This window comes from Sus scrofa, chromosome 10 (assembly GCF_054392235.1).
Source record: "Sus scrofa isolate SSC_HxYL_T2T_F1_AM1 chromosome 10, Sscrofa_HxYL_maternal_Yorkshire_Landrace_v2.0, whole genome shotgun sequence".
Lineage (NCBI taxonomy): Eukaryota > Metazoa > Chordata > Mammalia > Artiodactyla > Suidae > Sus > Sus scrofa.
In genome coordinates this window covers 22471191-22493103 of record NC_139392.1, presented here as the reverse complement: position 1 = coordinate 22493103, position 21913 = coordinate 22471191, and the positions used below count along the sequence as shown (strand labels likewise).

General features: G+C 52.9%; 1 protein-coding gene across 8 annotated transcripts in view; it reads right to left on the bottom strand.

Moving 5' to 3' along the window:
- The window catches only part of CAPN2 (calpain 2), a 60959-nt gene that overhangs the window by 20176 nt on the left and 18870 nt on the right, over nt 1-21913 (bottom strand). For 6 of the 8 annotated variants that reach the window (XR_014817170.1, XR_014817169.1, XR_014817171.1 and 3 more), the window contains 7 exon segments: nt 9672-9790; nt 8492-8625; nt 7198-7366; nt 5641-5724; nt 3754-3839; nt 2589-2663; nt 1753-1913 (listed from right to left, as the gene is read on the bottom strand). Coding sequence is in view for 2 of the 8 variants with exons in the window: in XM_084978941.1 (XP_084835067.1) it covers nt 1753-1913; nt 2589-2663; nt 3754-3839; nt 5641-5724; nt 7198-7366; nt 8492-8625; nt 9672-9790 (828 nt within the window). In the remaining 6 variants the exon portion in view is untranslated. 8 annotated transcript variants of the gene reach the window in all.

Genomic DNA, 21913 nt, shown 5'->3' with positions numbered 1-21913 from the left:
CTCCCCACGGTCCCTTCCTCCATCAGCCTCCAAGGTGAAGGTCAGAGATGTGCAGGCGGCCTGGCTGGGGAGACCACACCCCTCAATGCACCCAGGGGCAGGAGCATCCTGGGTGCACTCTCAGCTCCTTGTTCTGTGTCCCCATCCCCTGGGCCTGTCTCTTTGCCCAGTCCCGCGGTGTCCCCCTCTTCCTCACGTTCAAAACCTGTTTATAGCAAGGAGCCGGGACTCATTCATATTCAAGGATAATTTTTTTTTTTTTTGTCTTTTGCCATTTCTTGGGCCACTCTCACAGCATATGGAGGTTCCCAGGCTAGGGGTCTAATCAGAGCTGTAGCCACTGGCATACACCAGAGCCACAGCAACGCAGGATCCAAGTCGCATCTGCAACCTACGCCACAGCTCATGGCAATGCTGGATCCTTAACCCACTGAGCGAGGCCAGGGATCGAACCCACAACCTCATGGTTCCTAGTCTGATTCGTTAACCACTGAGCCACGACAGGAATGCCAAGGATAATTATGATCGTCTTCCCTTACCTAGAGGGCTAACATTCTAACTGTGGAAATAAAGGCATCATCTAGTGCAGGGGTTGGTGAACCACGGCTCTGTGGGCTGCCAGGTGCCTATTTTTGCACATAAAGTTTTATTAGAACACAGCCATGAACATTCACTTAAGTATGGCTGTCTTCAGCTACAGCAGCCAGTGAATAGTTGCCATAGAGACCGAATGGCCCACAGAGCCTAATGTGTCTACTACCTGGCCCTTAAGAGAGAGTCTGTGGTCCCCTGATCTAGCAGGAAGGAGAAAGAGGCAGAGGACTGGCCAGATGTCTGAACTTGCTTGATGGTGGTTGCACACTTGAGGTGAAGGATTAAAAGCACCCAAGCCAGCAGAACCGATCAGCGAGTCTGGGCTGACTACATGCTCTGTGGCCCACGTGTGCCACTTAGAGCCTTGGTTTCCTCATCTGTAACAGCGAAGTAACTCGTGGCCACGATGTGCCACTGTAGCCTCTAAAGACTGACTCCACAGTCAGACTGCCTGGGTTCAAATCCCAGGTTCGGCCAAGGCTGTGTGGCCTCGGACAAGTCATGTCACCTCTCCAAGCCTCTGCCCCCTCATCTTCAAGATGGAGATGATAAAGCACCTGCCTCGGAAGTCTGTTGGGAAGATTATCTGGAGTAATTAATACCTCACTTAGCACAGTCCCTCACGCCCAATGTATGCACCGTAATTGGCAGCTGTCATCACAATTAGACAATTTCTGAGGGGGAGGGGCACGGGAGGCCGGGGCCGTCAGGGCAGAAGAGTCAGGGGATCAACCAAGGATAAACCAGACGAGGAATTCTCACTCCCAACTGAGCGGGGCCCCCAGTGACACTGGCTGAGTGAACTGGGCACAAAAGGGCTGCCAGGCAACTGGAGCCTGGATGTTGCAGAGGCTCCATCCAAGGCGAGGTCCCCCTGCCCGGCGAGGCTGCTGGTAAAGCTGCCCGTGGGCACAAAGTGGGATTAGTGCTGCCTTTGGGTGGGGCTGCAATGTCGGGGAATCTAGGGCCTGGAGGGGGCAGAATCAGCGCGTCTTGGGGTCTGCCCGAGTGGGGAAGTGAGTGGGTGTGACAGGAAAGGCGCTGAGGAGGGAGAGAAAGGGGTCTCAATGGAGACTTGGGGAGAAGAGGCGGCAGAGCCGGGGGGTAGGATCGGCCAGGCAGGGAGGCAGCTGATCAGCGTGGGGCCGGGGTCCTCACTTGGGTAGTTCCTGCAGCCGCCCGCGGTGGAGCCCCGCCGCCAGTTCCCGTCCATCTTGGTGAGTTTCCACTTCTTGTACGAGTCACTGGTGAGTGTGTCGGGGGTCAGGTTGCAGATCTCCAAACGCGAATAGTGCCTCAGGAAGTCGCTGAAAGACATCCTGGCAAAGGCAGGGATGCAGGTTAGCAGAGGACAGACACACTGATAAGCCCAGGCCATCCGCCCAAGGTCTGGACTAGGAGCGGGTCGAGGCCAGGGCACAGCACCTTGGGGCCTCAGGGCCACCAGATCCGCCATCGGAAGGCCTGGTTCTAGTCCTGGCGATGCTGCCTTCCAGCTGGCGGACCTTGGCCACGTTACCTAAGCTTCTCTGAAACTCAGAACCCTCAGCTGTAAAAACGTGAGCCACGCATATCAAATGAGAGAGAAGATGGACACGCATTGGGTAAAATTCAAGCAGGTGGCCCCACTGTGGCACAGACGCACCCGCGTGGGTCTATCTCTGCCTGTTCCTTGAAGCCTTGGAATGAATCTCTAGGAACTGGGTGGGAGAAAGGCCCAGCCTGCCCCTCTTCTCTCTTGGGGTCTGAACAGGACTGCAGACATTCTCACCTTCCCTGACAGGCTGCTCAGCTTTAAGACTCTGTGTTGTTGAGATGGACACATCAAAGAGGTTCAAGAATTTTGTTTTCAGTTCAGGGTCTTATAGTGAATTTGAAACAACAAAACCAGGATCCCACGGCCCTGTGCCCTCAGCACGATAACCCCACTCATGTTCTAGTGAAGATCAACGGGGCAGACACGCCTCTTTCCCTGAAGCCTCTCAGACTCTTACCAGAATTCTCCATCTTCATGCCGTCTGGTCAGGCTTTCCCTCACCTCTGGGTCGACAGTGTTCCAGTTTGGGCAGCTGGAAAACCAAGGGAAGGGAGAGGCATTAGAAACCAGTGTAGGGGAGTTCCTGTCCTGGCTCAGTGGTTAATGAACCCGACTAGCATCCATGAGGATGCGGGTTCAATCCCTACCCTCGCTCAATGGGTTAAGGATCCGGCATTGCCATGAGCTATGGTGAAGGTTGAAGATGTGGCTCAGATCCCGCATTGCTGTGGCTGTGGTGTAGGCTGGCAGCTGCAGCTCCGATTAGACCCCTAGCCTGGGAACTTCCTATGCCACAGGTGCGGCCCTAAAAAGACAAAAAGAAGAGAAAGAAAAAGAAAGTAGTTTAAGGCGAGGACCTCTCCCCAAGATGCCCCAATGCTGAGGATGGAGACACATTCTTGCCTGAGGGCCCAGACCCCAGGAAGTGAGGGAAGTAGCACACGTGGCTAAGAGATGCAGGGGAGCACGGTGGGAAGGGACATGGTCCTGGAAGCTCGTGGCAAGGAAGAGCCAGAAAATGAACACAACCCATCAGAGGGACATGAGACGGGCCTGGCAGCTCTTTTAAGAAGTGGCTGGAAATCCGATGGTGGCCGTTCCTCTGGGCCTCTGCAGGTGACCTGGGGGCCCTGGCAGAGCTGCCTGGGAATCGGCCACGGAGGAGGTGGGGACCTGGAGGTGCTGTGGAAAGGATGGGTGACAGGAGCACAGGAAAACCATGAGAGGGGCTCATGGCTGGTCCTCCCGCCCCAGAGAGCGGAAGGTCTGACCAGGAACCCCGAACATCAACGGAAGGACTTCTCTCTGGTCTTAGGCACCGAGTTAACACCCTCGGAACAGAACAAGTCCTCGAAGGTCCAGAGTAAGGTGACTCCAAGCAAGGGAAGGGCTGAGCCATGAGGTGATGAAAGGAAGAGCATCCCAGGAGCCCGGCCTTGAAAGGTACCCAAGCGGCTGGGATGCACTGGTTAGGAGCTTAGAGGGGCCACCAGCCCTACAGCTCCCATGTGGTGCTCTCTAGGCTTCATTCACAGCCTGGCCACCGTGCCCTCTCTCCTGGGCTCCCCAGAGTGTCCTGGGCAGAGCGCCCCCAGCCAGCCCCCCGTCCCCGCCCTCCTCACTTGTCGTTCCACTGCCCGGTCCACTCCACCTCTCCCCAGGGATTCCGGATGCGGATCAGCTTCTGCAGGCTTCCTCTGCTTTCAACCTGAAGGAGAGGGGGGGTAAAGGAGAGGACAGAGATGCTGAGTTCAAGCCAGGCCTGCAGGTTCTCCAGCCCAAAGCCCCTTCTCCATGAGCTGGGGGCAGGCGTCGAGTTCATGTTTGGGGGGGTGGTTTACAAAAGGGTGACATGCTTGACCCCCAGACCCTCGACGCTGCCCAGCTCTGGGGGCTCCCAGGATCTGGCCCTTGGAGGACCAGGGCTCCTTAACCTCTGTCGGTGAGCCTGAGGCACGAAGGCACCTGTTCTAGACGTCACGTCATCTCTGAACCTCCGTTTAACTGACGATAAAAGGGATGTGCTTTTGTCCCAGGAGCTCTGTTAAAGGAACACTGCTGATAACAAGCAAATGCAGTGCATGAATCGACAGAACCCTCGGGTGGGAGCTAGAAAGGGCATTTGGGAGCAGCTGAAAAAACGTTAATATGGATTCTATATTGGATCGCAGTTTTGAATCAGTGTTTATTTCTTCAGCATGAAAATAGCACTGGGATTATGTAACAGAGTGTTCTTAATGGGTGGGAAGTAACTGCTGAAGTGTCTGGAAGGAAGTATCATGACATCTGTGATTTACTTTCAAATGGCTCAGAAAAGAAGGGCGCACAAAGACAAAACAGATGTGGAAAATCTTAAGCACTGTGGTCTTATTTGGGGGCCACGCTCATGGCATGTGAGCATTCCCTGCCCAGGGATTGAACCCGTGCCACAGCAGTGACCCAAGTCACTGTAATAACTATGCCGGATCCGTAAGCTGCTGCACCGTAAGAGAACTCCATTAACCACTGTTGAATCTAGAGAAATAGCATGTGGATGTTTATTATACACTTCTTTCAACTTTCTGAAGACGTGAAAACTTTCAGTATAAAAAGATCTAGGTGGGGGGTTGAATTAAAAAAAAGATTTAAAGTAAAAAAACAAAGAACACTGGACAGGTGAGAAGATCTGGGGTCTAGTCTGGGTTTTGTAATTAACAGTGAAGGCGGTTACTTAAGAGTATTTATAGTAATAATAATAACAGCCACAGCAAGCTGATCATACACAACATGTCAGGTACAGTCTGAGCACCTTATCTGTATTAACTTGTTTGAATTACTGCCAACAACCTTACAGTGGATATGTTACCCTTTCTAATTTAAATCTGAGGAATCTAGGAGGCAGAAGAGAGGTTAAATAACTGCCCAGGCCACACAGCCGGCAAGAGGCGGAGTCAGATTTGAAGACCATGTTGAAGGGAAAAACCTAACACTGTAAATCAACTATGGCGCTTTTTTTTTTTTTTTTTTTGCTTTTTAGGGCCACACCTGCGGCATAGGGAGGTTCCCAGGCTAGGGGTAGAGTCGGAGCTGCAGCTGCCGGCCTACACCACAGCCACAGCAACACTAGATCCTTAACCCACTGAGCGAGGCCAGGGATTGAACCCGCAACCTCATGGTTCCTAGTCGGATTCGTTTCCGTTGCGCCACAAGGGGAACTCCTCAATAAAATTCTTTAAACGTGCAAGTATAAAACACAGATGCAGTGTGGTTCTGCTATTTCCCGGTGGTCCAGAAGAGCAAGGCAATTCTGAAACTCAGTGAACTGAGCGCCCAGGGCAGATGGGGCGCAGGCAGAGGGCAGCGGCTGCGGCTGCGAGTCTGAAGGACCTTGAACTTCAGCGATGTGGCGCCTGCTGAGGAACGCCCAGGGAACTCGGGGCCCCCACCCTGGCCCATCTTCCGGCAGAAACACGCTTTCACACTCGTGTTCAGGGCAAGAAAGACCTCCCACAGTGCGCGCAGGGCTTTACCTCCTCAGCGCCGGTGACCGAGTACGCGTGTCCCTTGACCAGCTTCTGGAACGTCACGGCCTCCGAGTCCGCGGCACTGGTGATCTGGAAACGCGGGGACAATCAGCCGGGCTGTGGCATCCCGCCTCCTGCTCCTTCTCCCGCCGCCTGGGTGGGATGGGAGGACGGAGAGCTGCCCTGCGCCCACCCGGGAGGCACTGACCCGCTATTTCCAGCCAGAGAAGAGCTGAGGGCAGCCCTCGGGGGGAGCGGCACTTGCACTCACGTGTGTCCCGTGCAGTCACAAATTCCCCAAGGAAAGGGCACACCCGAGAGGGGCTGGTGGGGGCCTCTGCCGGTACCCGGGCCCAGGGAGGGCACTGACACTCCGTGGCTGGCCCAGCCCAGGCTCAGGGTTTACCCCGGGACAGTCCTTTGTTTCTGCCAGACTTCAGGATTTGCTTCTGTTCTGCTAGAACTTTCCCGGTCCTTCCTTTCATATCTACTCTGACAGAGGGTTTTTCGTTTTTTCGTTTGTTTGTTTTTGGTGGTTTTTTTTTTTTTTTTTTTTTTTTTTTTGCTTTTTAGGGCTGCACCTGCAGCATAAGAAAGTTCCCGGGCTAGGGGTCAAACTGGAGTTGCAGCTGCCAACCTCACCACAGCCACAGCAACTCAGGATCAGAGCTGCATCTGCGACCTACACTGAGGCTCACAGCAACGCCAGATCCTTGACCCAGTGAACAAGGCTGGGGATCGAACCTGTATCCTCACAGGTACTAGTCGGATTGATTTTCTCTGCACCACAATGGGAACTCCTGACCGAGGTTACTTTTGTCTGGCTAAATGAGAAGGACTGTAAGTAGAAAGGGTCTCTGCCTCAACAGGGTCTGCAGAGAAAGTTTGAGAATCTCTGCCGAGGGCTGGGCAGAGATGTGGGCCCCAAAAGCCAGACTTCTTCTCCGGGTCCTCGCAGGGAGCAGTTCCTGGGTAGGACAGGGCTCAGGTGCTGGGCACACTTTGCCTGGCTCCTTACTGGGCTTGTCTCAGCTCCTGGCTGATGGCTGGTGTTCTGCTTGGCCAGGAGCTGGTCACCTCCAGACAAGTGTAGCTTGCTTGAGCGCATAGCGGAGCTGTGTTCTGGGCCCCCATGTCCAGTGTCAGAGGATGAGAGGAAGACCCAGGAGAAAAGCGTCCTCTCTGGGTGACGGTGAGGATGGACTGAGCAGTGGAATCCACTGCAACCAGTTGTACCCCAGCCACCCTCGCTGCTGCCTAGCCACCCCTGCATCCCTGGGGATGTGCAGTATGGTGGGCAAAAGATGGGCTAATAATGTGGGCAAGAAGGGCAGTGGGTTTCCCCCATCCCTGTTGGAAGCTCACTTTAGTTGGAGCACATGGGGGTGAGGTTAGGGAGGGAGGAGCAGATGGGGAAGGGGCTGGGGAGGGAGGGGAAGATGGGAGGGGTTAGGGAGGGAGGAGCAGATGGGGAAGGGGCTGGGGAGGGAGGGGAAGATGGGAGGGGTTAGGGAGGGAGGAGCAGATGGGGGTGGGGCTAGGGAGGGAGGCCCCCAGACTTACATCAATGGAGCAGCCAAGGAGAGAGCCTTTCTGCAGAGCCTTCTGGATGATCTTGAACAAGTTGGGAGGGGCCTTCCTGAGCTCATACCACTCAGCGATGCCTCCAGTGAAGTCCTCGAAGCCCTCGGTGGTGGCACCCCCTGAGAGTGCTTCATAACACCCATTGATCCTACAAGCAGGGCACAGACACTGCTGCCACCCGGTGCTGCTTCTCAAAGTGTCCCCCACTTTGTGGAGTGCTGCTGGGACCCTCGGCTCAGTCTCTCTTTGGTTTGTCTCCAACTCAGGGTGCCCAAGAAGGCGAGTGACTGTCCCCACGGTTTACCATGGCCCTGGTACTTTATGAAGCTTTTGGAAAAATCTCCTAGAACCTTGGAGTCAAGGACCTGGGTGACTTATCTGGGCCAGCCTCCCGCATTGATTTTTTATCTACATCCTGGCAGGAAAGGGAAGATCTGCTAATGGGCTGTTTGGCATTTATAACTTAAGAGAAGTCCCATAACAAAAGCAGCATCCTTGCATCCACCGAGTTAGGAGGGGCTGATGGTCCTGACAGTGCTGTTGGCGCCCTGCAGGTTCCCTAACTCTAGAGCAGGAGACTTCAAAGCGGCCTCAGGCCCCAGATGCTCACAGCTGGGTCTGTGGACTCTGGCCCTCCTCCCTGGCTTGGCCTGGGAGGAACAGAGATCCTCCTGGTGCCTGAGAGCACGTCATTTTCCCAGAGGGTGCCCAGGCAGCACAGACAGGACCCAGGACGAGGCCACTCTGGGGGGGGTTGCTGATATGAGCGACCTTCTGAGAATGGGCGGTGCTGAGCGCTGGACAAGCTCAGCTCTGGCAGCCTGGTTGTGGGGGTGGGCACACATCTGGGAGGGCCTGGGGAAACCATTTCTCATCGGTGTATTATATATTCTGGGCAAGTTTCCATAGTTTTCATACCTCTGCAACGGACAGTTCAGATCCACTGGCAAAAAAACAAAAAACAAGCCAAAAAAAAAAAAAAAAAACCCACAACCCGCTGTGCTGTATTTAGCTGCAAAAATGTAACATGTCCTGCCAAAGAAGTAGAGGTCTCCAGGCAGGCACGACCTGTACCATGGCTTGTTTCTGTGCATTTAATTAAAAATGGCAATAGCTGCATGCATTCTCTCTTTGAATTTAGAGCCCAGTTTGGCCCAAGGCGTCCTTCTGTAGAATAGGATTTCTATTCAAAGGAGTCCTTGAATAGTTTGCTTTTTCCAGCACACAGGGCAGCTGGGGGCAGGCGGCCCCAGGGAAGGGCCGGAGCACTTACTTGGCGTAGGCCTTCTCCAGCAGTGCGCTCCAGAACTCACTCCCCTCCGCCGAGTGCACGAACAGCAGCTCCCCGTCCTTGGTGGGCAGCCTGTCATCCACCACCACCTCCACCCATTCGCCGTACTGCCAGAACTGCGGGGCAAGGCAGGGAGTGGGGAGGCCTGGAGGGGGGCCAGTGGCAGCATGCACCACCCCCCCCCACCAGCATCACATCTGAGCATCTGGCTCCTCCCCACCCCAGACCCCTGGATGTAAGTTCCATGAGCCCATCCTAGGAGGAGATGCTCCCTCTGACCCACCTGCCACAGGCAGGTCCTCACTAAGAAACCCAGGACAGTGGTGCTTGCTCTTCCCTCCAAGGCCACACCTGCCTCTCCAGTACTCTGCCCTGCCCCTTATCCTTTTTTTTTTTTTTTTTTTTTTTTTTCTTTTTAGGGCTGCACCTGCTGCATAGGGAAGTTCAGGGGGTAGCGGTTGAATTGGAGCTGCAGCTGCCGGCCTACACCACAGCCACAGCCACACCAGATCTGAGCCAAATCTGTGACCTGCACCACAGCTTGTGGCAACGCCTGGATGTTTAACCCACTGAGCAAGGCCAGGGATCAAACCTGCATCCTCATGGATAGTATGTCAGGTTCTTAACCTGTTGTGCCACAATGGGAACTCCACCTAATGCTTTTAAAAATATTACTACTCAGAGTTCCCGTCGTAGTGCAGTGGAAACAAATCCGACTAGGAACCATGAGGTTTCAGGTTCAATCCCTGGCTTCACTCGGTGGGTTAAGGATCTGGCGTTGTCGTGAGCCGTGGTGTAGGTCACAGACGCAGCTCAGATTTGATGTTGCTGTGGCTGTGGTGTAGGCTGGCAGCTGTAGCTCCGATTAGACCCCTAGCCTGGGAACCTCCATATGCCTTGGGTGTGGCCCTAAAAAGCAAAAAAAAAAAAAAAAAAAAAAAAAATATCTTGAGGATGACTTCCTGAGAATCTTAGTCTACCTCTCACCTCTCCCCACTGCTGTCCTTAAGGATCCTACATCAGCAGTAGAGCATCCTGCTGTCTCTCAGTGCCCTTTGAAGAAGAAAATTGTCCCTAGCCCCCAGCACCTGTTCCTAGCCCCCAGGACCCACTCCTCCCCCAGCACCCCTTAAGGAGAACCTTGAACCAACCCCTACATTACCTGGAAGCGGAAGATCCCCGCGTAGTTCTCCTGGAAGCTCTGGTCCAGGGGGACGACTCGAGCCAGGACCTCTTCGTTCAAGGTGAGGGAGGCGATGGCTGCCAGCAGCCAGCAGTCACCTGCGAACACAGTGCAGGGAGCTCTCGTCAGAGGCTCTCAGTGCCGGGGGATGTTCAGCATCTTGTCCCCGCCTCTGGGTGCCTGGAGCCCCAGGCGCCCTGCACAAGGGTTCCAGGGGGTCCTCACGTGAGCAGTATGAGGGGGGCTGGGTGATGCTTTGTGGGGAACATTGAAGGAGAAAAGTTTTGGCTGTGACAGTAGTTGGGGGAAGGAGGGAGGGTTCATTCCCTGAAAGAACCAGAACCCCGTGATGGCTGGACCCTGTCTTCACAGCCGGCTCTGTGCCTGGTCCATGGGCGGCGCTTGGCAGGGAGCATCTGTGGAGTGAGGATTCCAACTGGGCAGCCGAGGCTCTGAGAACGCAGGGTTTAAAGGTGAGTTTGCATGTGAGAGAAGAAAACGTAGCTCTAAGCGGGAAGAGGCTGAAGGTCCTACATCTTCTCCTGGGAGAGGGATGCGGAAGCAAGGGAGCCAGCCGGCAGCCCCACGGATGCAAACACAAGAACCAGCCACCGCTCGCAGAGAAGGCACCCTGGGCTGTCTCCCTGAGGACGCATGAAGACACATGAACACCTGGGGGCGTGTGTGGGCTCCACGCAGGCAGGGACAAGGATGGAGACAGTCAGATGGGTGCCAGTCTGGCAGCCTGGCCCTCCCTTAGCCTTGGTGCCCTCCTCTGTGACACGCGGGTACCTGTGGGGCATAAGGAAAGCATGTGTGTAAAGCACACAGCTGTTTCACGTAGTCAGAAGCGAGCCAGGTGCAGGGTCATGTTTGCCAGAAAAAGGTCCAACTGATGGGATGGGTGGTCTGGGACAAGGATGAGGAAGGTGACGCCGCTCGTAAGGAATGTGCACTTTCCTACAGTTTCCCCAGACAATAAAAGGAAATAGACTCAGATGCCTTTGATTTCCACTGCTGGTTTATTTTTATTACTTGGCAGGTCTTTAAAAAAGGTTACGGCGGTCTCTGAATTAATTCTACAGACTATTGGGTAGTTCCGATAGTTCTTGAACCAGGGTGTCCTGCCAACACTTAGAAGTGAGAGCATGTGAGTAGCCCCAAGGCCCCTGTAGGCTGACAATAGCCCTGGGGTAAGTGGAAGCACAGTCTCTCTCTACTTAACTGCTCAGTAGCCAAAGGAAGTTAAATCCCTTTGCTCGTTCAGTTGGGTGCAGACTCTGGGTTCATGATAGATTTCCATTTGCGGCCACTGCTTTCCTCCTGGTACCATCCAGCCTCCCTGTCGGCTCAGCCTGTGAGGTTTGGGTGGTGCTGACCCCACCCCTGGATCCGGAGGGGGACTGGATGCAATTTATGAAGCACATCTCCTGGCTTCAGTGGTTGGCTATGGGATTAGGCTAGAACACCCATGCAGGGAGGTATGTTATCTTTCCTGGGGCTTCAGGAAGAGTGAACAGGTGCCCTCGTCTACTGTGTTGGCTCTTTAATGATGTATGGTCTGCTGCTGCTGAAGCCATCTTGCTTGCGTGTGTAGGCGGGGGGAGGGCAGCCTGTCTAAAAATGGAGCTAACTCAGAGGAGGAGGGGCTGAGAGGTGGAGAGAGAGGAATCGGGTCCTGGTGTCATCACCCGAGTCCCTGGATCAAGCTGTACCTGAAGCCACACTTGCCTTGGACTTGTCAATTACATGAACTGATCATGTCCCTATTTCCTTACCCATTAGCCAGGGCCACAAACACCTGCTGCTTGACTGCCAGGGGAATTTGGGCATTAACCATTACTTATGAGGCCTTCCTGTGTGCCAGCCACTGTTCTAAGAGCTGCAGGTTCATTTTCTCATTTGTTTCTCACAACAGCTCTTACATCTCCATGTTAAAGCTGAGGATAACAAGGCTTAGGAAGTTAAGTGCACTGCCAACGGTAAAACACTACAAGGAGGAGTTTAAAAGATGTAGTGTTTCTATTGTCAGACCTCAGAGACAACTTTTTGGGTCAAGCTGACCTTTATATAAAGCAAAGACTCTTGGACACATGGAGAATAAGGAGCTTGCAGAGACACTTGGCAGTGAGAGTTTTTAGCTCTGGCCACGGGGAAAGAGCTGAGGAGCCCCTGATTGGTGGAGACCAAAATCTACATGGAGGAAGTTTCCTGGCCTGATTCTGTATGCTGCCTGGTAGGGATGAGACTGTCATTCAAACAGACAACATTCAGTCCTTTGCCGAGCATTTACCCCTTTCTCACTTTGACTTTATCGTGCTGTCCATCCTGGAAGATGACGTCACAGAGCATCAGCTGCTCCTGGAGTGACAAGATCCTCCTTTTCAATTGGTGCTTCTTCCTCCAACTTCAGATCTTCTGACTTTGGTACTTCTTTGAGAGCCTGGGGATCTGGTTCAGTCCCTTTTCCTCTGAGAGCCTGGGGATGTCTGTGATTTCTGTCTTTTGTCTTTTTAGAGCCGTACCCGCAGTATATGGAGGTTCCCAGGCTAGGGGTTGAATCTGAGCTACAGCTTCCAGCCTACACCACAGCCACAGCCTATCAACTCGGAATCTGAGCTACATCCAAGACCTATACCACAGCTCACAGCCACGCCAGATCCTGAACCCACTGAGGGATCAGGGATCGAACCTGCGTCCTCATGGATGCGAGTCAGATTCATTTCCACTGAGCCATGTCGGGAATGCCTCAACCTGATTCTTGACTTCTGCTCTGTGCTCCTTCCACCAGAAGGAATAAAATAAATAACAAGCGGCTTGCATCTTGTATAATACTTTGCAATTTACAAAGAACACGGTATACATTTTATTTGATCCTTACAGAAATCTGATGAGATGGTTATCCATTATCACCATCAATTTTTTTTGGATGGAGAAAGTGAAGCTCAGGAAGGCTGTGTTCTAGACAGTGGGCAGGTCCTGCATGTGCATCTTTTGAATCCAGAACCTGGGTTTTGTTTTAAAAACATACCTGTGAAAGACTTCCTTTGGTTAAGAGTACCCAGTCCCTTTAACCAAGGAAAGATCCCACTAGGAAGATTCGACTGCAATTCGATTTAAAATTAAGGGGCAAGGCATTCCCGTTGTGACTCAGCGGAAATGAATCTGACTAGTATCCAGGAAGGCGCAGGTTTGATCCCTGGCCTTGCTCAGTGGGTTAAGGATCTGGCTTGGCCGTGAGCTGTGGTGTAGGTGGTAGATGTGGCTTGGATCTGGGGTGGCTGTGGCTGTGGTGTTGGCCGGTGGCTACAGCTCTAATTGGCCCCCTAGCCTGGGAACCTCCATGTGCTGTGTGTGTGGCCCTAAAAAGACAAAAAAAAAAAAAAAAAATCTAAGGAGTAACAAGCTGGCAGCTTCCACACTGTTCTCCATAGTGGCCGTGCGAGGCTCATGCTTTTCATGTACAACCTGAACCGTCTCCTTTGTGACCAGGTGTCAGTGACTAGTTCATCCAGTTCTCAGGACATGGTCTTGGGGAGTTTCACCCTTGAGAGGTGACTCATTGTTTCAGCTGCACGGTGTTCTTGCCCTGGCTTCCTGCCCCCACCCAGGTGACCTCACAGGGAAACCCGCTCCACATCCTCATTTGTCTGCAGCCCCGCCCAGCACCCCCCTTTCCAGCGGAGGCTGCAGAGCCTCGGTTCTCCCTCCCAAGGTCAGAATCCACCCTCCGTGAAATGATTTATGAAAACCCATCTCCTCGGGGTGATCCCACAGTGACCTGCTCCGGTAGAGGTGGGCTGGTTGGCGAGGTCCCTGGAGTCTCCTCCCAGCACAGCCTATTTGGGTCGGTCACAGGATAGTCTGGATAAAACCAGGCCAGCTGGTTCAGGTCGGGCTGGACGACCCATGGACCTCTGAGGCTCCAGACCCTGGCGCTTCTGACTGGTTTTAGAGGGTGCCTGCCAGTGACCCAGGCCTGTCGCTGCGTGGATGGGGCTTGAAAACGGAAGATCTGGTGTGTAGCTGCACAGGTGTTGAAATTATGTATCTATGAGGCTCTGGACTTTAGCAAATATTTTTTTTCCTCTTGCTCATCTGTTTGTTGGTTTGGCTCTGCTCTCCAGCCACATAGGAAGATATTTGGGCAGAGGTGAGGGTAGGGTGGCTGCCCAGATCCCCCGCTCAGGGGACTCTCCCTGAATGGTGCACCACAAAACATCTGCCTTCCTCTCCAGCTGGGTTTTCTGGTTGCCATGTGCCTTTAGCCTGCGCAGGTAGAAAGTCCTTTTAGACTCAGGGGATCTTCGGTAACCTTCTGATCTTGATCGACTCCGTTTATCTCAGAGCAGAAACACCTGAGTGCCAGATGGTGCGAGCTGGACGTGAGAAGTGTCCCTTCTGGCTGCCTCCCCATGTCCAGTCCACACCCTTCTCCATCCTGCCCTCTGCCCCAGAGCCGACCCCAGTGGCTGACATCATGGGCTTCCAGGACCTCTGCCTCTGGGAGGGTTTGGCCAGTGGGGAGCCCTAGGTGCCAGGGGGCGGGAGGAGAGTGAGGGTGGGATATTTCCACACTGGATCCTTGTGAGCTCGGCTGGAGCTGTGTGTCCCTTGACTGTGGGGCACTGATTCTTCAAGGCGGCATCTGTACCTGACCCACTTGCGGTTCTAGAATCCTGCAACGGCCTCCGACTCACAGATCAGGGCTCTCTTCTGGGAGGTGTGGTTTGCTTCCTCATTTGATTGGAGAGGCTTCTGACCACTCTGTTTATGTTCAACAGAGTTCGAGACTGCTCTGACTAGTGTGGTCTGTCATCCATTGGCTGTTCACCCTTAAAACCAACTCCAAGGGCACCATCCTGCCTGGAGAGGCGTAGACAATCATTTACTCCATTTAAAAAGTGGCCTGGGCATTCCCGTCATGGCGCAGTGGAAATGAATCCAACTAGGAATCATGAGGTTGCAGGTTCAATCCCTGGCCTTGCTCAGTGGGTTAAGGATCTGGCGTTGCCGTGAGCTGTGGCGTGGGTCACAGACGCGGCTCAGATCTGGTGTTGCTGTGGGTGTGGTGTAGGCTGGCAGCTGCAGCTCCGATTAGACCCTTAGCCTGGGAACATGCATATGCCATGGGTGTGGCCCTAAAAAGCAAAATAAATAAATAAATAAATAAAAAATGGCCTACATTCTTGACTAGAAAAATTTGTCATTGTAAAGTTGCCGCTTCCTCTTAAGTCCATTTATAAATTTAATGTGATCCCAATAAAAATAGCAAGAGGATTTTTAAACCTTTGGAACTCAGTGGTTTCTAAAGTTTACAAGGAAAAATAGGGAGTTCCCGTCGTGGCACAGTGGTTCACGAATCTGACTAGGAACCATGAGGTTGTGGGTTCGATCCCTGCCCTTGCTCAGTAGGTTAAGGATCTGGCACTGCCGTGAGCTGTGGTGTAGGTTGCAGACGCGGCTTGGATCCCGAGTTGCTGTGGCTCTGGCGTAGGCCGGTGGCTATGGCTCCGATTGGACCCCTAGCCTGGGAACCTCCATATGCCGCAGGGGCGGCCCAAGAAATAGCAAAAAAAGACAAAAAAAAAAAAAAGTTTACAAGGAAAAATAAACATGAAGCCTACCCAGAAAAAAATCTCAAAGGGAGGGGTGTCTAGCTCTATCAGATATTAAAATACATATAGAGCAACAGTAATTAAAATACAGTACTTGTGCATTAGTGTACAGAGATACAGAAATGGCACAGAACAGGAAGTCCAGAAATAGTTCCGAACACAGGAATTTAGTAAAGATAAGTTTTTCACAAATGGAATTAGAACAGCTGAGTAGCCGTCTAGAAAAAAAATAAGTCATAGCTCATCTTGTCATGGAGATGAATTCTAAATGGAATAATATTTATATATTAAATATAAATATAATATTAAGTATAACATTATGTAGCTTAACTATGTACTTTATAGTATTTATACGTTATATGTAAATTTTTCTTTTTTTTCTTTTGCTTTTTAGGGCCACACCCACAGCATATGGAGGTTCCCAGGCTAGGGGTCAAATCAGAGCTACAGCTGCCTATATCCTCAGCAATGAAGGATCCAAGCTGGGTCTCTGAGCTACACTAAGCTCACGGCAGCGCCGGATCCTTAACCCACTGAGTGAGGCCAGGGATTGAACACGCATCCTCATGGATACTCATCAGATTCGTTTCTACTGCACCACAACGGGAACTCCCGTTTTATGTAAATATGCTAAATCTAGCCATTTGTATCATTTACATGTTTATTATTTACGTATTTATATGATACATTATGTTTTAATATGTTTGCATTATAAATATACTCTTTTTATAAATCCATATATTCTAGAAGAGACAGTGGGAGAATTCTATTATAATCTTAGAGTGGAGATACACTATCCCATAACATTTCTAAAGGGTAAACTTAACTGCATTAAAGTAAAAAACAATCTACATGGGAAAAAAATCACCATGAGTGAAGTCAGGCTGAAAAATAATAAGGATAAACATCTGTTATTCAGATCCCAGACCAAAAGTTATGTATCGATCTTCTTAGTATTTAAAGAGGAAAAAAAAAAGAAGGCTCAATAGGAAAAATGACCAAAGACATAAACAGAGTTAATGAGAAAGGAAAAATTAATGTCTCTTAAACCTATTAAAAGGCCCTGACCCTCACTCATCATACAAGAAGCGGAGGCGTTCCCTCTGTGGCATAAGAGGATTGGCGGCATCTTGGGAGCACTGGGACGCAGGTTCAATCCCCAGCCGGGGACAGTGTTAAGGCTCTGGCCGCAGCTGTTGCATAGGTCAGTCCCTGGCTCAGGAATATGCCAAGGGGCGGCCAAAAAGGAAAAAAGAAAAAAGAGCAATTTGTAGCCTTCTATGTGCCTAGACTGTGGTTTTAAGACCATAAACTCTAGTTTATTACCCTCAACGGACAATCGGTTATGGCAGTATTTATAGGAAAAAAAAGTAGCTTAGGGAGTTCCCGTTGTGGCGCAGTGGAAATGAATGGGACTAGGAGGCATGAGGTTGCTGGTTCAATCCCCGGCCTCGCTCAGTAGGTTAAGGATCTGGTGTCGCTGTGAGCTGTGGTGTAGGTCTAAGACGAGGCTCAGATCCCACATTGCTGTGGCTGTGGTGTAGGCCAGCAGCTGTAGCTCTGATTCGACCCCTAGCCTGGGAACCTCCGTATGCTGAGGGTACGGCCCTAAAAAGGCAAAAGAAAAAAAAAATCAAGAAAAAAAAAGTAGCTTAATATCAGTTATTCTAAATGAAAATGAGTATTTTTGATAAAAGTCTTCCATAATAGTTGGTCTAGAGTCAATAGGAAGGAAAAGCCAATCAAGCCACTGATTCCTGTGCCCTCTACAAGGACGTTGTGTAGAAACTAGTTCTTCAGAGTTAACAGATGTTCCTGGAGAAGTGGGTTCTGCAGTCAAGTGTGTTTGGGAAATGCAAAGCTAACCAGGTCAAGGGTGGAGGCATCTCAGAGCCTAAGAGTCATTGCACACAGTGACTTTCCCAAGGGGAGGGGACTGGGGTATAATGCGAATGATTCCCAAACTTATCTGAGCTGGAACCCTCTCTGTTGACCGATATCTCACATAGCCAGGGGCCCGTGGAGCCCGTCAGAGATGCCGGATTACTTAGCGAGGGTCACATTTACAGCTGGTTCACCCTGGCAGGTTCTCCAGGGGCTGGGGGGCTCCGACCAGATCTTCCCTAGGGACTCTGTGAGTGGCCTCAGGCATCCACGCCAACTGTGGGGCCCACCTCTAGCACTGACAGCAGCTGTCTTTTTTCTCACCACGGGTTTGTTTGTTTATTTTTCTGTTTGTTGGGGATGAAGCTTTTTAGGGCATATGAAGGTTCCCAGGCCAGGGGTCAAATCGGAGCTACAGCTGCCGGCCTACACCACAGCCACAGCAATGCCAGATCTGAGCCACGTCTGCGGCCTACAACACAGCTCTCAGCAACTCCAGATCCTTAACCCACTGAGTGAGGCCAGGGATCAAACCCGCATCCTCACGGATACTAGTCAGGCTCGTTAACCACTGAGCCACAGTGGAACTCTTCTCTCCAGGTTTTGACATCCTCTTCTTTCTGAACTGTCTTGACTTTAGAACTGATTGTTTTTCTTTCCAACATATGGTTTCATTATCTACTTTTTCGGTTCAGCCTTAAATTGCGAGGAATGAGGCAGGGCGTGTGTAAACACTGAGACACTGTGACTCACCACCTCGCAGCTGCCTTTCTCGTCCTGGGAGCCTGATACCTGCCTAGGTCTGTCCAGTGCCATGGGCACAAGAGGCACAAATGTCAGAGCTGGGTCATTACAGGCCCTGCCCAGAGGTTTCCGAACCGCACCAAAGGCCTGACCACAGGCTCCACACACTGGCTGTTGGCACGTCCGGGCTCCCCCCACAGCTAAGCTTCTGCAGCCCCTACCCCTTCTGTCCTGGGAGACATTCAACCAGTACAGGCCTGCAAGGCCGGGGCAGGGTGGGGGGATTTGCTGCCCTGCTTCCTATCCTAAAAGCCTACCTAGTGCCCAAAGCCTCCTGCCTGGTCAAGGAGGAGCTGCCCACAGGAAGAAGCCCGCTGCCCCCTTCCTCCAAGTGTCTGCGTCACATCTGGACCTAACTCCTGGAGCTCCCTCTGTGGCACAATCGGATGGCGGTGCCTTGGGAGCCCTGGGACACAGGTTCGATCCCCAGCTGGGCACGGTGGGTGAAGGATCGGAGCTACAGCTGCCGGCCTACACACAGCTGTGGCTGAGGTTGACACCTGTGGCTCAGGTCTGATCGGCCCGGGAGCTCCATATGCTGCCAGGGACTTAACTCCTATAACAGAACAGAAGGTGGGCCCTAGAATGCAATCCCTGTGGGAAAGGAACCTTGGATTGAAATGCCCTGGTGTGAAAATGACTGAAAGCAGGTTTGTGGGGAAACGGGAGAGGTAGGATTCTGGGGGTCTGGACTGGTGGGTGGGGTGGGGGTGGGGGTGGGGGTAGGCGAGCAAAAAGCCTGAGAGAAAGGACATCTCCCAGGGTGGAGGTGGACCAGGGCCTCAAGCCAGGCTTGCGCTTGATCTTGGACTCAGGTGGGCACAGAGATGTCCTGCCCCGCCCCGTGGGGACTCTGGAGACCTGTAACAGGCGTGTCTCGCTGGAGGCTGCCTTCATACCCATCCCCTGGAAGAACTGCCCGCACGAGTTCCTCGCCTTGCTTCGCACCCCATCCCTCACCTTCCCACGCACCTTCCTGCCTCCTGGCACCAGGAGGCCCCAGGGCCGGCTCCACTCTCTGTGGGCTCCTCGGATTCTGGCTCTTGGCTGCCCTGTCAGTCCCCTTGGCCCCACCCAGGCCCTAGGGATCCCCCTTCCTGTGCAGCCTCCTCCTGGAGTCTGCCCTGCGCAGTCCTGGGTGCCCCCTGCCGGCTGGGCTACGATGAGATGCACAAACCTGCAGGCAGGGTGCCCGCCACCCCCAGCCCCCACCCAGAGCGTAGCCTGGTGCATGAGCACCTGGTTGCTGACGGGTCTCATGTCAGGCTGGGGCTGGCCTTCCCAGCCATCAGGGACATGGCAGTGGCTCTGTGGGCACCCACAGTCCCCCAGGACCTCCAAGCAACCCCCAAACCAGAAGGGAGAGACCCCCGGATAGACCTGGGAGCCCCCACCGGGACAGGAAACCTGATTCTGCCACTTAAGATTGTGTGAACTTAAACACATTTCTTTTTTAAATTTTTTAAAATTATAGTTGCTTTACATTGTTCTGTCCATTTCTGCTCTTCGGCAAAGTGACCGGGTCCTACATATATACATTCTTTATTTCACACCATCTTCCATCATGTTCCATCACAAGAGACTGGATATTCAGTTCCCTGTACAGCAGGACCTTGTTGCTAATCTATTCTTTTTTTTTTTTTTTTTTTTTTGGTTTTTAGGGCTGCGCCTGCAGCATATGGAAGCTCCCAGGCTAGGGGTCCAGTCGGAGCTACAGCTGGGCCTATGTGCCAGAGCCACAGCAATTAGGGATACGAACTGTGTTTGCTCACAGCAACGCCGGATCCTTAACCCACTGAGCGAGGCCAGGGATCGAACCCAAAACCTCAAGGTTGCTAGTTGGATTTGTTTCCACTGCGCCACGACGGGAACGCCGCTCATCCTTTCTAAATGTCATAGTTTGGGACACGTTTCTTAACCTCTCTGAGGCCGTTCTCTCAGCTGTGGGAGGCCGGTAACACATACGCATCCTCCAAAGGTTGTTAGGATCAGGAAAAAAGGGAGATTATGGGTTCCAGATGGGCTTTAGCGATCAGGAACCCGAAGATGGCGTGCACACTTTGCCTACAGGAAAATACATGTGTCTTCTAGGGAGAAGTCAGGAGTCTCTCCCACTCCCACTGCAAAAGATTAAGACACATCGGAGTCCGAACACGGAGTTCAAATCCTGGTTCTGACTTGGGGGCAAAAGACTCTCCCTGTGTCTGTTTCCTCATGTATAAAACGGGATTCATGATAGGAAACAGCCTCACAGAGTTGAGAATTAAATGGGAGAAAACATGTCAGGCCTTTAGCACCCTGTCTCCGAGTGTTTGCTATTTCAATCTTCTAAGTTTATAGAAGAGAACACTGGGGCCCAGAAGAGGGAAGGTCTCAGCTGAGGAGGAGCCAGACAATGGCCACACTGGCTGCCCGGTTTTGGAAAGGGCTCCAGGAGGTGGGAGTTGGGGGAGGGAGGTGGGGATAGGAGTGGGGGGTGTAGGAGGCGGAGGTGGGAGTGCAGGGCTCTAGGAGGTGGGAGTCGGGGGAGGGAAGTGGGGGTAAGGAGGTGGGAGTGAGGGGGCGAGGTGGGAGTTGGAGGGAGGGAGGTGGGAGTGGGGGGAGGAAGGTGGGAGTCAGGAGAGGGAGGTGGGAGTTGGCAGGGTACGGAGGTGGCATGGCGGTAGGGAGGTGGGAGTGTGGGGGGGGTAGGGGGTGGGAGTGGGGGGAGGGAGGTAGGAGTCAGGGGGAGGAAGGTGGAGGTGGGGCATAGGTGGGAAGTGAGAGTTGGAGGTGGGGGACTTGGGGAGGTGGGAGTCAGGGGAGGGAGGTGGTAGTTGGGGGGAGGGAGGTTTGAGTTGGCAGGATAGGAAGGTGAGGGGCTTGGGGAGGGAGTAGGGGGAGGGAAGTGGGGGGAGGGAGCTGGAAGTTGGGGGGGGCACAAAGGGTGGGAAGGAGGAGGGTGAGGGGAGGGGGGACCATGACCTGCTGAGCGCATGTGCAGCCTGGCTCATCTCTTGGGTCCTTGAAGGCTCTTGGGAAGTGAAGGAGGGTACGTGTCCACATAAGTAAATAAAGGCGTTTACTCAAAACCCTGCAGCGACGGAGCCCTCACCTTCACCCCCAGGACGGCGGGAACCTCACCTGGACACCCCCCACCCCCCGCCATCATCACCCCCTCCCTCCTCCCAGCGCAGGACCAGGGACCTGAGCACCTGCCCTCCCTCCCCCCGGGGCTGAGGCCGGCTTTGTGGTCTCCTGTCTGCGCTGTCCCCTCACAGAACACAAGCCAAGAGGGTCCTTTAAGAGCCAAACTGCCCCCTCCGGTGTCTGCAGTTCAGTTGACAATCACCTTCACTCTCTACACACCTTTCCTGTGGGTTTTCCCACAGCACTTTGTTACTGTTTTGTGCCTCTGGCAGCAGCGTATTCATGCACGAATGTATTCCCTTGTTCAATGACAATTTAGTGACATCCTCTCTGGCCCACCCTCAAGCACCTGCCGAGATCACTCAAGTCACTTTCTCTCAAGGGACCCCAGGGAGTCCCCTCCAAGTCCAACCTGCCCCCCCCCTTCTAACTTGCTTGGGAAAAAGAGGTCTGAGTAGGATTTTTGGATCTTTAAGCACAACTGCCGCACCCTTTCGGACGTGGGTGCCCCGGGTCTACCTTGATGAAAGGTTTGACTGTCTCCAGTTGGGCTGCCCTCCCGGCAGCTCACCAGCCTCCCCGTGTACAAACAGGCTTCCCCCCACAGGCCCGACACTGGCGTGCCCAGACCCCCACCCTCTGAGTGCTCCCAGGCAGACCTTATGAATGGCTCCTTTAAGCTCCAGACCCCTCTTCCGAAAAAATACATTCATGCAGAGCCAGGTCGGTAAATTTCCAGAGCTGTGCTCCCTGGGTCCCTGCATATGAGGGTCAGGGCTGAGCACA